Source organism: Nannospalax galili, unplaced genomic scaffold (assembly GCF_000622305.1).
Source record: "Nannospalax galili isolate Female #2095 unplaced genomic scaffold, S.galili_v1.0 scaffold95, whole genome shotgun sequence".
NCBI lineage: Eukaryota > Metazoa > Chordata > Mammalia > Rodentia > Spalacidae > Nannospalax > Nannospalax galili.
The window spans coordinates 1,040,243-1,056,547 of record NW_008342393.1 but is presented as its reverse complement, the minus strand read 5'-3'; the positions used below and the strand labels follow the sequence as shown (position 1 = coordinate 1,056,547).

Genomic DNA, 16,305 nt, shown 5'->3' with positions numbered 1-16,305 from the left:
TTTAAACCAATCAAGTCTAGCCTGGATTTTGGTGACTGTTTTGTTTCTAGTGGTGGGGGTAGTCTCACACTTACAACTTACTTTGTATCATGAAAGCCTGACACATAAACAAAATAACTAAACACAATGTAGATTTTCTTTTCTTTTTTAATCTTAAAGTGGTGCTGTCTAGGTGGTGGATATGATTGTATAAATACCTTGATTTTTATGCTTTTTAATGTTAGTTTTAAAACTTGATAAATGTATTCCTTCCCCTTTCCTTTCCCGCCTTTCTCCTCCTAAAGTGTATGTACAAAAGTTGCCCAGCACACCATCAAAAAGGATCCTCCCCCATATGTTCCTCCTATATAAAATACTAGCCAGCATTTGTTTTTACATTAATGTCCCATATACTGGGCACATTTACCCTTTTATTAGCACCTTTTTTGCATGCATATATGTAGAATTATCTCTTGTTCATCACCCATTTAAGTGTCACTAGGAAGGGAAGAATATATTATTGGAATATTTTTGGTTTGTCTCTCTGTTCTATCTGTCAGGATAATATTGGACACCGCTTACTCCAGAAACATGGGTGGAAGCTGGGCCAGGGATTGGGAAAATCTCTTCAGGGTAAGTTTTTAAATTTACCAAAAGGTAAAAATAATAAATTAATATAAATGGAAAACAGTGTTTCTAATGCAAATCTTGTACCCGAATGTATTTGTTGTGTTTTTAAAAAGTGTTTGGGTTTTCTCCCTGTCTTTCCCCTGCTAGAATAGTCTATTTTTCCTATAGCTGAGTCTTAAGTTGTTGTATAGCCTCCATCTTTGCCAGTGATTTGTAAGCTGCTGTGTCCTTAAAACTTTGAGGCCATACATATTATGGATGGCCCAGCCTGGTTTTTTTGGGGGGCGGGGGATAGCCAAACAGGAAAAAGAATGTGTGCTTTATGTCTTCTAGTGATATTGTTTGTGGTTACTGAATCATAAAGAGAATAATTCAGTGCCAGAGTTTTAACTTGTCCTTCCAAATTCTCCCTGAAGCCAGTGATTTCCCTGTGGCTCACTTGTGTTGTGATCAAAGTTCATGTTGCGGTAGAGAAAAAAATTAACCTATGTGAAACCTAAAATGAAAGTAGAAATTTCCTAGGGTTGTTCAAGCAGAAGCCATTTCTCATGTTCACATCTGGCTCTGGAAAATGTACGGTTAAAGTTCTTATCACACTTACTTTTCCTTTTACATATACTAGTTTTTTAGATAAAAACCAAAATGCTGACATTTCTGCTTCTGAGCTTTGCTCTTGCCACATGGAAACCAACCACCTTCTTCCAGGCTCAAGAGCTGTTGATGGTTGCAAATTTGATGTGAAAGCTAGCTCAGAAATTAGGGGAATCATTGTGTTTCTGCATGATCATAGAGGGGCTTATATAGAGTGATGTTTGAAGATAGATGTGCTAATAATGTTGACTAATTCTTTGAATTTTGGAAATGGATTTTTCAGCTTGAATGCTGAAGTCTAATGTGTTAAGATGAGTAAGAGGACAGAGTATTTCAGTTACTAAAAGCTTTGCTTTTGCTGGGCAGGTGTGGGAATGCATGCTTGTGATTCTAGCACTTGGGATGTGGAAGCAGGGGTTTGAAGCCAGAGTGGGCTACATGGTGAGATTCCATCTCAAAACTAAACCAAGGGTCTGGAGAGTTGACTCAGCAGTTAAATTGTGTACAGCTCTTACAGGGGACCAGCATCCACTTCAGGTGGCTCACAACCTCTTGTGACTCCACCTCCCAGGGGAATCTGATGCCTCTGATCTCCACAGGCATCTGCACTCACATGCATACACCACCCCGCCATACACATAATTAAAAGTCATAAAAAATATATTTACAAAAACCAAAACAGCAACAAAAACTTCGCTATTTGTTTTAAAGTTCTACTTACAAAAACGAAACAATTATACTTAAAAAATTGTATTCGGGCATGGCACATTAGAAGATGCTCAATAAATAGAGCTATTAAATGTTTATTTCTAAGCTGTAACTTTTTCTTTTGGAGAGATAAAAAGACTGCCATTAAACTTGCCTTCCAAGTGACATAAAGACTCTTTGCAAGGCTGGAGAGATGGCTCAGTGGTTAAAAGCACTGGCTCTCTTGCAGAGGACCTGGGTTTGTTTTCCAGCACCCACATGGCAGCTAACAACTGTCCATAACTCCAGTTCCAGGGGATCTGATGCCCATTTCTGGCCTCTGTGAGCACTGCATGACATGGGTGTGCTTACATACAAAGGCTAATCTGTGACTTAGAGCAATTTGTGTGGTAGATACCACATATTTTATAGATTCTAAATAGAGGTAAAGTAATCAAGATTAAAATAGAAGTGGATTTTTGGTTGAATTTCTCCCATTTGTTTCCATAAATGTAAATGTTGAATCAAATTGAGTGGAGTTGATTGCTAGGAAGTTCTGAAGACTAGAATTTGATCTTTGTTTCTGATTTGAAACATCTCTATCTAATTGAAGATGTCTAGAAACACTGTTTTTATTTACTCTCTTTGTTCAGGCACTTGGGTGGGGGCATTTTACAAGGGTTAGTTAGCAAATATATTTGAATCCAAAAGTTTTTTTTATGTTGAGTGTCAGAGATTTTATAATTAGAACATGGCGAGAGGGAGGGAAGGAGGGAGGGAGGGAGGGAGGGAAGGAGGGAGAGAAAGAGAGAAGGATTTGTATGTTTGGTTTTTTTTGCAGTATGCTACCCAAGTTTTCTACCACCAAACTATACCTCAGCTCATGATATAAAAAGTGGATACTTAACTATAGATGATCTAAAATTGTTACTTTGTTTTAAAAACTCTCTTGAAGTTTGCTTCTCTTTTAACTTTGACTTCCTTGAAAAGAAGTGGGGGGTACACTGAAGAAATGGCTCAGCAGTTAAGAGCACTGGCTGCTCTTGTAGAGGACCTGGGTTCAATTCCAAGGACCCACATGGCAGCTAACAACCATATATATATATATATATATATATATGGAGATAATATAGTCATACACGTAAAATAAAGATAATAAAATATTTAAAAATACAAGGAAAAATTTGAAGTTTTGTTTTGGTTTGTTTTTTGAGAAAGGATCTCATTATGTAGCCCTAACTGGCCTGAAACTCAATAAATAGGCTAGGCTGGCCTTGACCTTGTAGTGATCCTTTTCCCTTTTCTTCTGAGTGCTGAGATTACAGGTGTGCACTACCATATCCAGCTTTTATGTTTATTTGTTGTGTGGTTTTTGTTGTTGTTGCTGTTTTTGAGATAGGGTCTTCATAGCCCCCTGCTGACCTGGAACTTGCTGTATAGACCACACTGGCCTGGAACTCACTAATATTATTTAAGATAGCCTTGAATTATGCAATCCTGCATCCTTTGTCTCTCAAGTGCTGGGATTACACATTGGTACCACCATGCCCAGCTATTTTTCCTGTCTAATTGTGATAAAATACATAATTAAAATGTTCCATCATGACATCCTTTTCTTCCCTTTCTTCCCCCCTCCCCTTCTTTCTCTTTGTTTCTTGTGCTGGGTATTCATCCTAGGAAAACCTTGCGTATCCTAAGCACAAGTTCTACTATGGAAATATACCCCCAATTTCTCTTTAACTTTTTGTTTTATTTTGCTTGTGCTTTTGAAACAGGGTCTCACTATGTAACCCAGGCTAGCCTTTGTCTTCTGAGTACTAGGATGGCTTCACTTGGCCATTTTAAGTGTGTAGTTCAGTAGTGTTAAGTATATTTACGTTATTGATGTGTTTTAGGTAGCCAGTTCAGCATCTTTATTCTTTCAAAGGAATTCATTCATGGTAACTTGAATCTGTGTTCCCAAGGCATAGACATTTATATTTGGCTCAAAATAAACTTTTTTCTCATTTCATTAAAAGTTAAAAAAAAAAAAAAAAGAATGGGGGCTGGAGAGATGGTTCAGTGGTTAAGAGCACTGGTTGCTCTTGTAGAGGACCCACATTTAGTTCCCAGCACCTACATGGTGGCTAACAACTGTCCTAACTCCAGTTCCAAGGGATTTGACTCCCTCTTCTAACCCCTGTGGGCATTGCAGGACACAAGTGCACTTACACACATGCAGGCAATATACTCATACACTTAAAATAAAAATAATAAGCCGGGCATGGTGGCCTACACCTGTAGTCCCAGCACTTGGGAGGCAGAGGCAGGCAGATCTCTGTGTTCAAGGCCAGCCTGGTCTACATAGTGAGTTCCAGGACAGCTCGGGCTACAGGGAGACCCTGCTTCAAAAAGACTAAATAAATAAATAAATAAATAAATAAAATATTTTTTAAAAAGAATGGAACCTTATTCTGTTTCCAGCATTAAGGGTCAAGTTAGTTTTGTAAACAATTCTATTTCTTGTAGCAGATTCAACATTGTGTAGGTATTAATGCTGGTTTCTGTCATAGAACTTTCTCTAATTCGCACATGATTTGACTTAGAATATAACTATAGTAATAGTACATTGAGATAATTTGCAATAAATTTATTTCAGTTTTAATAAATAACTTGATATAAAAAACTACTTCTGAGGAAAGCTCACCTTTTCACAGTATTATATAGACTTGCCACTGTATGTCTAGGCTCACACATTATAAATTCTTTTTTTTTTTATTTTTACGTGTATGCGTGTATTGCTTGCATGTTGGTAAGTGCACCCGTGTCATGCAGTGCCAGTGGAGGTCAGAAGAGGCTGTTGGATCCCCTGGAACTGCAGTTATGGACAGTTGGTAGCTGCCATGTGGGTACTGTGGGTACAGTGTTCTTAACTGCTGAGCTATCTCTCCAGCCCTCTGTAAATTCTTTATACTTATTTGTTGTCAACTTTCAGTTCCTCTTATTTGAATTAATTTTGGGGGAAAAATTTTTTTCAGACATGGTCTTCCTGTAGCTCCAGCTGGCCTTGTACTCACTATATAGACCAGGCTGGCCTCAATTTCACTGTGCTCCACCTGCCTTTGCCCCCAAGTGCTGAGATTAAAGGTGTGCCCCACCATGCCTGGAAAATTTTGGGACTCTTAACATATTGAACATAAAACCATTCACTAAAATTGAAACCTGGTTTCTGTATCCAGATATAAAATTGTACTGTGTAGGGACTGGAGAGATGGCTCAGCGGTTAAGAGCACTGACTGCTCTAGCAGAGGACCTGGGTTCAATTCCCAGTACCCACGTGGCTAGGAACTGTCCTTAACTCCAGTTCCAGAGGAATCCAACACCCTCTTCTGACTTCTGCAGCACTGCACGACACAGGTGCACTCACATTCATGCAGGCAATATACTCATACACATAAAATAAAAATAAAATAAATAAATTATACTATGTAAACTAGATTTGTTTTTACATTTGAATTTTATTTTATCCTTCCTTTGTGTTTATTAAAATATTTTGAAAGTTTCAAAAAATCCTTTATTATATGTACCAGATAATTGTTATTGATAAAAATAAAGACCTGTAGAAAAGCTGTGTTGATAAAGTATCTGTCATCTGAAAGAAATAGCCTTGTTAAGGAGAAATATCATGGGCCATTATATATTATGAAGGGAGAAGGGTATGTTACTTAATAATGAAACAATAATGAATTGTTGTATTTTATGGCTGTTGGACTGGATTCAGTTCTGAAATTTTTTAAAAAATTATTTTATGTGTATGAGTATATTGCTTACATGTATTTAAGTGCACCTGTGATGTGCAATGCCTGTGGAGGCCAGAAGTAGGTGCTAGATCCCCTGGAACTGGAGTTTCAGATGGTTGTTAGCTACCATGTGGGTGCTGGGATTCAAACCTGTGTCCTCTGCAAGAGCAGCCAGTGCTAGTGCTCTTAACTGCTGAGCCATTTCTCCAACTCCAGTTCTGAAATTTTTTCTTTTTTGCAGTGTTGAAATGAAACCCTTATTTTGCTATGAAATCTGTTTCCTCAGTAGGTGTACCCCAAAATGGTGCCTAAACTGCCTTTGTCACATTAAGAGCTATTTGTTAATTTGGCTGACTCTTTGATCACAAACTAAAGTTCAGGTCTTGGGAAAAATGAATGGGGTCTGATATAATTTCAGTGCTCATCTTGTCTATAAGAGGAAACCAGTAGCTGGACAGCTAAAAAATATTTCCTGAGTTATTAAAACATTCTAGTTAGCTCTGCATCTTAGCTCATGCCTATAATCTCAGAATTTGGCATTCTGAGGCAGGTAGATTACCTTGAGTTCATAGTAAGATCCTGCCTCCAAAAAAAAAAAAAAATTCTCATTTTCTGATTTTATTGACTGCCCATAGCATAAGACATGGTTCCTGCCTTTTAATTTTCCAACTTCCCAAAATCAGGCTTCTTTATTTTTATTTTTTATTTTTAAAATAACTACCATAGACCTTTTAAGGTTTGTTTAGGTCAGGAACCATTCCATGGCTTATACTTTTGTGATCCCCTCCCCCCTTTTTTTGAGATAGGGTCTTAGAATGTAGCCCTGGCTGTCCTGGAACTCACATGGAGACCAGGCTGGCCTTGATCTCACAGAGATCTCCCTACCTCTGCCTGCTGAGACAACTGGATAATAGCCTGGGAAGGAGAGTGGGGTCACAGTTGTCATCCCTTACCCCAAAATACATTCCAGGTGAATAAGACTTAAATGTAAAATTTAAAGCCAGGTGTGGTGGTATGTGCCTTTAATCCCACACTGGGAAGACAGAGGCAGGTGAATCTCTGCGAGATCCAGGCTGCCCTGGTCTGTATAATGGGTTCCAGCCAGCTGGGGAGACCTTGTTTCAAACAATAAACAAGTATACAAAAAAGTAAACATGGAAGTCATAAAATTATTAAGGTAAACGATAAGAGAATTGCTGATTTTCAGTGCTTGATATTGAACACAAGGCCTTGGACAATGTAAGCAGGCATTGTACTGCTGAGCAACATCCCCAGTCAAGAATTATTATTAGTATTTTTTTAATTATTTTTATTTTATGTGTATGCATGTATTGCCTGCATGTAGATAAGTGCACCTGTATCATGCAATGCCCGCAGAGGACAGAAGAGACTGCCAGATCCCCTAGAACTGGAGGTACAGACAGTTGTTATTTGCCATGTGGGTGCTGGGATTCGAACCTGAGTCTTCTGTAAGAATAGCCAGTGTTCTTAAGTGCCGAGCCATATCTCCAACCCCCAAGAATTGTTACTACTATTATTTTTTAAATTACCTTTATTTTTCATTTGCATTAATGCACATGGCATTGCTTGTGTGTGGAGATCAGAGGCCAACTTCACTCTACCATATGAGTCCTGGGGCTCAAACTCAGTTCCTTAGACTTGGTCGCAGGCACCCTTACCTACTAAGCCATTTTGCTGGCCCAATAATTGTTAAAGCCAGGTGTGGTGGCACATGCCTTTAATCCCAGCAACTGATAAGTGATTGCAGGAATATCATCTTCCCTGAAAAATATGTCAAAAGGTAGCATTTTTTATGGTTGAGGTATTAGAATTGAGGCATTTTACATTCTATGAGAATATATGGCTACATCTATGTATTTGTATTTGTGTCTCTGTTCAAAGAAAATTCTTTTTGAAGGGAATTTGAGTTGCTTTTTACAATATTTTTAAGAAATTGACATGCATACTGTGGCATGCATGCACAACACACAACAATAAATAAATGAAAAAATGTTGATACTATATGTATAGTATTTCTATTAAAAAATACAGAAAATAAGGGGCTGGAGTGATGGCTCAGCGGTTAAGAACACTGACTGTTCTTGCAGAAGACCCAGGTTCAAATCCCAGCACCCACATGGCAGCTAACAACTGTCCATAGGGATCCTACAGCCTCTCTGTCCTCCGCTGGCATTGCACGACACGGGTGCACTTACCTTACATGCAGGCATAACACTCATACACATAAAATAAATTTTAAAAAATACAGAAAATAATTGTCAGAGCCAGAGATGCAGCTTAGTTGGTAGAGTACATACAGGAAGCTCTGGCTGGATTCAGTTCCTAGCACCACCTTAAAAACTGAGTTCTGGGGCTGAAGAGATCGCTCAGCAGTTAAGAGTACTGACTGTTCTTGCAGAAGGCTGGGGTTCGAATCCCAGCACCCACATGACAGCTAACAACTGTCCATAGGGATCCTACAGCCTCTCTGTCCTCTGTGGACATTGCACGATACGGGTGTACTTACCTACATGCAGGCAATATATGCATACACATAAAATAAAAATAATAAATAATTTTTTTTTTTAATTGAGTTCTGTTGGCACACATGTAATTTTAACACTGGGAAAATGGAGGCAGGAAGACCAGAAGTTCAAGGTCATCCTTGGTCACATAGTTTGATGTCATCCTGGGATACATGAGACCCTATCTCAAAAAAATTGTCTTGTACCTAGAATAGATTAGGGATGTATCATTAGTTTTGTGTATTAATACCATCTCACTCTGGTTTTAGTTAGAAAATAAATGATGATCATAGTAAGATAAAGCTGGTATTGAATCAGTCAACAATATACATTTTTTTCAGTCTAAAGGAAAAGGAACTTAAATTCAGTACAATAGAATAGAAATATGTAGTGCTACAATTTAGATTTCATTGTGATATTCCAATATTGATTTTTAAAATTTCACTTAGTTTTTATTTATTTTGGCAGTGCTGGGGATTGAATCCAGAGCCTCATGCTAGCTGGTCATGTGTACTACCACTGTGCGGTGTACCAAACCTCAATCAGTTGTGTTTTTTTTGCGGGGGGGGGGGTATCTTTTTGAGACAGGGTCTCCCTGTAGCCCCAGCTATCCTGAAGCTCACTATGTAGACCAAGCTGGCCTTGAACTCACAGAGATCCGCAGAGCTGCCTCTGCCTCCCAAGTGCTGGCATTAAAGGAGTGCACCACCATGTCCGGCTCAATTAACTTTTTTAAAGTTAATTAATGTTGAAATTGGGTCTGTGTTACCCTGGCTGGTCTTGAACTCCTGCATTCAAATGACTCTTCTTCCTTAGCCTACTTACTTGCTCAGGCACTAGGTAGGTGACTTTTTTCCTGTACTGACATTCTGCCTATAGCAGGGTAGGCTGGTACTCTGCCACTGCCACTGAGCTACAACCCCAGCTGAATTTGTGTGTGTGTATAGAGTCAGAAAGGGTGCAGGGATGATAAGAATGAATAAGAATGCTTGTGCCACAGTGTACATGTGGAGGTCAGAGGACAACTTTTTGTAATCGGTTATCCCCCTCTGCCTTCTTGAGGCAGGAGCACTTGTATATCCTGCTGCACTTACATCTCCTGCTGCAGTATGTACAGGCTAACTGGCCCAAGATTTCTTCAGGGTCATTTTCCTGTCTCTACCTCCCATTTCTAGGGAGGAATGATTGGGTTATAGAGGTACATCACTACATCTGACTTTAAAATTCTTTTTTATTTATTATTTTTATTTCATGAGTGTATTTCCTGCATATGTAAGCACACCCATGTGCAGTGCCTGTGGAAGTCGGAAATGGGCATCAGATCCTCTGGAACTGGAGTTATAGGCAGTTGTTAGCTGCCATGTGGGTGCTAGAAATCAAACCTGGTGTCAGGAGTAGGTCAGGAAAACATGTAGCTCCTCTGAATCACAAAGCAAGGTATGGATCATCAGAAAGGCTTAGTTATACTTGGTGTGGTGCTACAGGTTTGCAATTCGAGCATTTGGAAGTTAGAGTCTAGGTTGTGGGTGTGAGGCCTGTAGTTTGAGACCAGTTGGGCTCCATAGCTGAGTTTGCACACAGCATTCATCTAGTTTAGAAAGCACAGATTCTGTTCCCTGATAATTAAATAGGTTTTTAGTATATTTACCACAGGCAAGCATAATTTTATTTTAATTTATTTTTGGTTTATTTTTATTTTATGTGTATGAGTGTTATGTATGTAAGTGCACCCAAGTCGTGCAATGCCTTCAAAGACAGAAGAGGGCATCAGATCCCCTGGAACTGGAGTTAGAAATGGTTCACTGTCATGTGGGTGCTGGAATTTGAACCCAGGTCTTCTGCAAGAGCAGCCAGTGCTCTTAACCACTGAGCCATCTCTCCAGCCTCAGAGAAGCATAATTTTAGTAATTATTGATTTACTAAGGAACTGGTTCTGAGAGCCTTTAACTTTTTTGTTTTTAAAGTAAGCAAAACAAGGTCTTTCTTGTTATATAATCGAGGTTGGCCTCGAACTTTTGATCTTTGTTTTTGTTTTGAGGTGGGGTTTCCTTGTAGCCCCAGCTGGCCTGGAACTCACTAAGTAGACCAGAAAGATTAGCCTGACTGTGCCTCCCAAGTGCTGGGATTAAAGGTATGCACCACCATACCCAATGAACTTGTGATATTTTTTTACCTCAGTCTCCTGCATACTGAAATTACAGATGCATACCACTGACTCTTTAACCTTCTTTAATAGAATTTGGTTAATACAGATAAAAGAAATAAAGCCCAGATAGCAAATAAAATTAGAATTCACAGTTTTCAGTAAGAGGCCTTTTTTGGAGACAGTGTCTCTCTGTAACCCCAAATGGCTTAGAACTTACTGTGCAGACTAGGCTGGCCTTGAACTCACAGAGATCCATCAGCCTCTGCCTCCTGAATGCTGGCATTAAAGACGTGTGCTGCCAAGCCTAGTTTAAGAGATCTAACTTTTTAAAATTAATTTATTTTATGTGTATGAGTATTTTGCCTGCATATATGTAAGTGCAGAAGAAGACGTTAGATACCCTGGAACTGGAGTTGCTGATGGTTGTTAGTTGCCATGTCGGTGCTGGGAACCAAACCTGGGTCTTCTTCAAGAGCAGCCAGTGCTCTTAACTGCTAAGCCATCTCTCCAGCTCCAAGAAGTCTAATTTTTTTTAAATTTATTTTTATTTTATGTGTGTCTGTGTAACTTTATGCCACATGTGTGCAGGTGCCTGCAGATTCCAGAAGTATTAGATACCCTGGAACTAGGGTTGTAGGTGGTTGTACGTTGTCCAAGTTAAGTGCTGGGAACCAAACTCTGGTCCTCTGCAAGAGCAACAAGTGCACTTAACCACTGAGCCAACTCTCCAATCCTGAGCAGTCTAATTTTTATAGCTGAAACAGAAGGGGATTGGGAGAGAGTAGAGGAAGGAGTAGTGTACTGGAGAAAGAGAGCATTGGAAAGGGTTGCTTGCTTTTCGTCATAGGAATCCATCATATTTAAAGGGTGCATCAAGAGACTAGAGAGCCAGTCATGGTGGTACACACCTTTAATACCCAGCACTCAGGAGGCAGAGGCAGGTGGTTCTCTCTGTAGTCAAGGCCAGCTTGGTCTACATAGCAAGTTCTAGGCCAGATGGGGAAAAAAAGTTCATGGCATAATAATAAAGTGGCAGAGGACTGGAGAGATAGCTCAGTGATTAAAACTACTGGCTGCTCTTACAGAGGACCTGGGTTCAGTTCCAAGCATCCACATGACGGCTAACAACCATCTGTAACACCAGGTCCAGGTGATCCAACACCCTCTTCTGTCGTCCATGGGCACAGCATACACTTATATGCAGACAAAACACTCATGCACATAAACTAAAAGTAATAAATAAAATCTGTGAAAAAATAATACAGAGGAAAATTTCAAATTAAAACTGAGAACATGTGAAAATAGAAGGGTGGTTCCCCCTGACCCCTTTGGTCTTTTTGGGACAGGGTCTCCCTGTAGCCTAGCCTGGCCTCAATGTTACAGAGCTCCACCCAAGTTCTAGGATTAAAGTTGTGTGCCCCCATGCCCGGCTCTATTTTTTAGTTATAAGGAAAAGAATGTGGGACTAGAGAGATAGCTCAGTCAGTAAAGTGTTTGCCATGCAACCCCCTGGAACCCGAGTAATGAGTAGTTAATACATACCATGTGGGTGCTGGGAACCAGTGCCCTTAACTGCTGAGCCATTTCTCCTCCTTTTTTTGTGGCAGGGTCTCCCTGTAGCTGGCCTGGAACTCGCTATGTAGACCAGGCTGGCCTGGAACTCACAGAGATCCGCCTGCCTCTCCCTCCCCCCTATTTTGCCTTTTTTTAAAAATTTATTTTTATTTTATGTGTACGAGTGTATTGCCTGCATGTATGTGAGTGTACCCTGTGCAATGCCGCGGAGGTCAGAGAGGGTTTTGCATTCCCCTGGAACTGGAGTTAAGGATGGTTCGTAGCTATTTTGCTTTTTAACAACAGAGCTTTACTATGCACCTTTAGACTGGTTTCCAACTATCATATCTCAGACTTCAGTATTATGTAATCACAAGCTTGAACTGCTATACCTAAGTAAAATTGTGTAAGGTTTAAAAGGGGGGGAGGGGGATGGCTGAGCGTTTAAGAGCACTTGTTGTTTTGGCAGAGGACCCGGGTTCAAGTCCCAGTACCCACATGGTGGCTAATAACAGTCTATAACTCCAGCTCCAGGGGAGTCTAACACCTTCTTCTGACCTCCTCGGGCACTGCATGACAAGGGTACACTTACACACATGCAGGCAATACTCATTCACAATAAAAAAAAGGGAATGACCATGGAAAGTCCTCAGGGGGAAGGAATAGACTACTCAAATAGGAGTTTCTTGTAGCCTAGGGTGACCTTGGCTTCTCAGTCCTCCATGTCTTTAGTGCAGGCATGCATCACTTGGCTCAACAATCTTCCAATTGTTTGCTTGTGTGTGTGTGTGTGTGTGTGTGTGTGTGTGTGTGTGTGGTGTTTGTTTTGTTTTGACAGGGTCTCTATTAACCCCAGCTGGCTTGGAACCCACTTTGTAGACCAGGCTGGCCTCACTCTCACAGAGAGCCCTCCTTGCTCTGCCTGCCAAATGCTGGGATTAAAAGTATGCATTACTGGCACAATCTCCCAATTCTTAAAATATCGTACTTCATTATATAAAAAAGAAAAGTCGACCCCACACAGTTGTTTTGATTTGCTTTCTTTTGTTTTGAGTCAGGGTCTCACTATGGAGCCCAAGTTCCAGGCTGGCCTTAAACTTTCAATTCTGCCTCAGCCTCCCAAGTACTAGGATTATAGATAGCCCTTCCAACCCCGTGTCCTGATATACACAGTTTTTTGGTGGGGGGGTGGGATTTTCTTGTTATTTTTTTGTTTGGTTTTGCTATTTTGAAACAGGCTTGTATATTGTGGGCTAATCAAGAATGACCTTGAACTTCAGATCTTCCTGCCCTAACCTCCCAAGGGATTGCAACCATATGTCTCCATGCCTTGTTTATGTGATGCTGGGGATCAAGCATGGGGTTTTATGCATGCTGGGCAAGGACTGTACCAACTGAGGTATATCCACACAGTTGTTTTCATGGAAATACAGTTTAGGTCTTTAGGAATAGTTTAAAAACTATAACTAGATTGCAAGAGTGGGACATGGATCGAATAGGCACAAATCTCATACTTAATCAGTGTTTACATTGTGCTAAGCACTTATAAATATAATTTAATCCTTATAATAGCCTAAGAGATAATTACTGTTGCACCCGTTTTATAGTTGAAGAAACTAAGGCTCAGAGAAGTTTAATAAGTTGCCCAAGGATAAGCAATCAATAAAGTATGATATATTAGAATTCAGACTTTGGTGTTTTGGGCTTCAGAACTCATGCTCATAATCTGCTTTACTAAATGTAGAAGGCTTTTAGCACCACTCCCATTTGGGTTTTTATTTTGTAAGTCAAAGGAGATTTTTTTTTTTTTTTTTACTCAAAGAGGAAAGGTTTACTTTGGATGATGGTTCAGTGGCTGTAGCCTATCATGGCAGGGAAGGCATGGCACCAGGAACAGCTCATGATGGCAGAAACTTGTGGGGGTTTTAAATTTTATTTTAATATTTGTGTGTGTGTGTGTGTGTGTGTGTGTGTGTGTTTTGCTGGATATTGATCCTCTGGCTTGATGCATGAAGGCAGGTGCCCTGCCACTGAGCTATAATCTCCATCCAAGGGCCTTTTTTTATTGAAGAAGGGGAATGTAATTTCATATCATGAAGAGATATTACAGGTGATTTAATCTAAAACTCATTTTGCAATTCAAGTAATTAAGGTTTAGTACTCTTGATTTGGTAATACTGCTGAAATCCAAATTCAGATTCTCGGATCAGTAGTCTCATGCTTTCCAGTGTACTAGCTAGCCTTTCATGTGGGGGTGGGAGGAATCCTGGTCTGGTTGAAGCTTGTCTGGGGACAGAGATCCTTTAGAGAGCCTTGAATGTCAGTAGGTCAGGCTAGAAACAGAGTGATAGCAGTGGAGATGAAAAAAAAAATGTAGGTGTGAAGGATGATAAAACAAACAAGCTAATGGGTGGTCAGTTCTTACATGTGTCTATGACTAACAAGACCTTATTTACTAGGTTTAGTGGTAGCCCTTTATAGTAGCCAACATTTATTAAGCATTTGCTGAAAGGTTGCACTTTTTTTTTTTTTTCATTTAAATCTTCTTTGAGATAGATACCATTCCCATTTTGCAGATCAGGAAATTGACTCATTTCATTTTTGAGACAGGGTCTTCCTATAGACCCTGGGCTGGCCTGAAGCTCACTACATTATCCAGACTGGCTTCAAACTGGGGATCCCCTGCCTCTGCTTCCTGAGGGCCTGTATTACAAGCATGCACCATTATGCTTAACAGAAGTTTCTAGTCTAAACAGTAGTTTGTCCAAGACCTTGTAGCAAATTAGTATAATCATACATGTGCTTTTTTTTTTCCTTAGAGCCTGCATCAGTAGGTTATTTATGAATTTATTTAGCAGTTCTAGGTATTAAACCCAGGACCTTGCTCATGCTAGGGAGGTCCTTTACTACTGGGCTATATCTCTAGCCCCAAACCTATGCCTTTAATCAATATGCTATATATAAGTTGTAGGTACTGGGGCTGTAGAGATGGCTTAGTGGTTAAGAACACTGGCAACTCTTGCAAAGGACCCAGGTTTGAATCCCAGCACCCACATGGCAGCTAACAACCATTTGTAACTTCAGTTTTAGGGGATCCAACACCCTCCTTTGTCTGCCCCAGGCACTGTACGACATGGGTGCACTTATATACATGCAGGATGCAGGCATAACGCTCATACACTTAAAAAAAATAAGTTGTAGGTACTGGAGTTGAAATATAGGATAAGTTGTTCTGTCCCTACCCCCACCCCCCATTGGAAAGAACTCTGAGTGTGATATATATTCTTTGGGAACTTGAAGTGATCATTCATATACACACACATACTTTGTAATTAGTATAAATTCACTAGAAACTTGAAGCTAAATTAGATATTAAAAGCTTTCAGAAATTTTTAGGGATTTTCTGCTCTCTAGAAAGAAAATACTTTTGCCTCATACCATAATTTTCTTCTTAACTTTTTATTTTATTTTTGCATTGTGTGTGTATTGCACACGTGCACTTGTGCCATAGCACCTGTGTAGAAGTCAGAGGATGACTTGAGAGTCAGTTCTCTAGCTTCACCTTGCAGGTCCTGGGGATCAGACTCATGCTGTCAGGCTCGGTAGCAAGTGCCTTCACCCACTGAGCCATCTTGCCTGCCCTCTTGTCAGGGTGTCACTCTGTAGCAAGGTTGGTCTCAAACTTGAGGTGGTCTCTTGCCTTAGCTGGGATTATAGGTGTGAGCCATCATGCCTGGTTCCCTCTTTGACATTTTTTCTTACACTTTATTTTCTTCTCCTGTAGAATTTTTAAAAATTACTTATTTTATGTATGTGTTTTGTGTACATGTGTACCATGTGGGTACTGGGAACTGAACCCAGGTCCTCTGGAAGAGCAGCCAGTGCTGGTAACTGCTGAGCCATCTCTCCAGCCCCCTCCTATAGAATTTTTAGTAGTCTACCTTTTGTGTCTTTTACCTTTTAATTTTTTATGATTTTTATTTTATGTGTATGACTGAATTGCCTGCATATATGTAAGTGCACCCATGTTGTACAATGCCCTGTCAGAAGAGGGCATTGGATCCCCTGGAACTGGAGTTATAGATGGTTGTTAGCTGCCGTGTGGTTACTGGGAATCAAACCCGTATCTTCTACAAGAGCAACTAGTGCCCTTAACTGCTGAGCCATCTCTCCAGCCCCTCTTTTACCTTTCTTGAGCTATAAGTTTCTAAAGACTAGTAATTTTTTTGTGTTCTTTGTTGTTATTTTTCATGTTTTTATTCTATATATGTTTACTGACTCCTCAGAATTCTATACTAATTCTTCAAGAATGATCAGAGCCTGGTGTGGTGGTGCACATGCTTAAGCCCAGCACTCAGGAGACAAAGGCAAGTGGATCTCTTGAGATTGAGGCCAACCTGGTCTACATACCATG

At 40.0% G+C, this 16,305-nt stretch overlaps 1 protein-coding gene across 5 annotated transcripts in view; it reads left to right on the top strand.

The window, feature by feature from the left end:
• Positions 1–16,305, top strand: part of Gpatch8 (G-patch domain containing 8) — a 103,872-nt gene that overhangs the window by 41,519 nt on the left and 46,048 nt on the right. For all 5 annotated transcript variants that reach the window (XM_008838191.3, XM_029566015.1, XM_008838197.3 and 2 more), the window contains one exon: positions 540–612. In XM_008838191.3, coding sequence (XP_008836413.1) covers positions 540–612 — 73 coding nt within the window. The remainder of the gene's footprint in view (positions 1–539; positions 613–16,305) is intronic.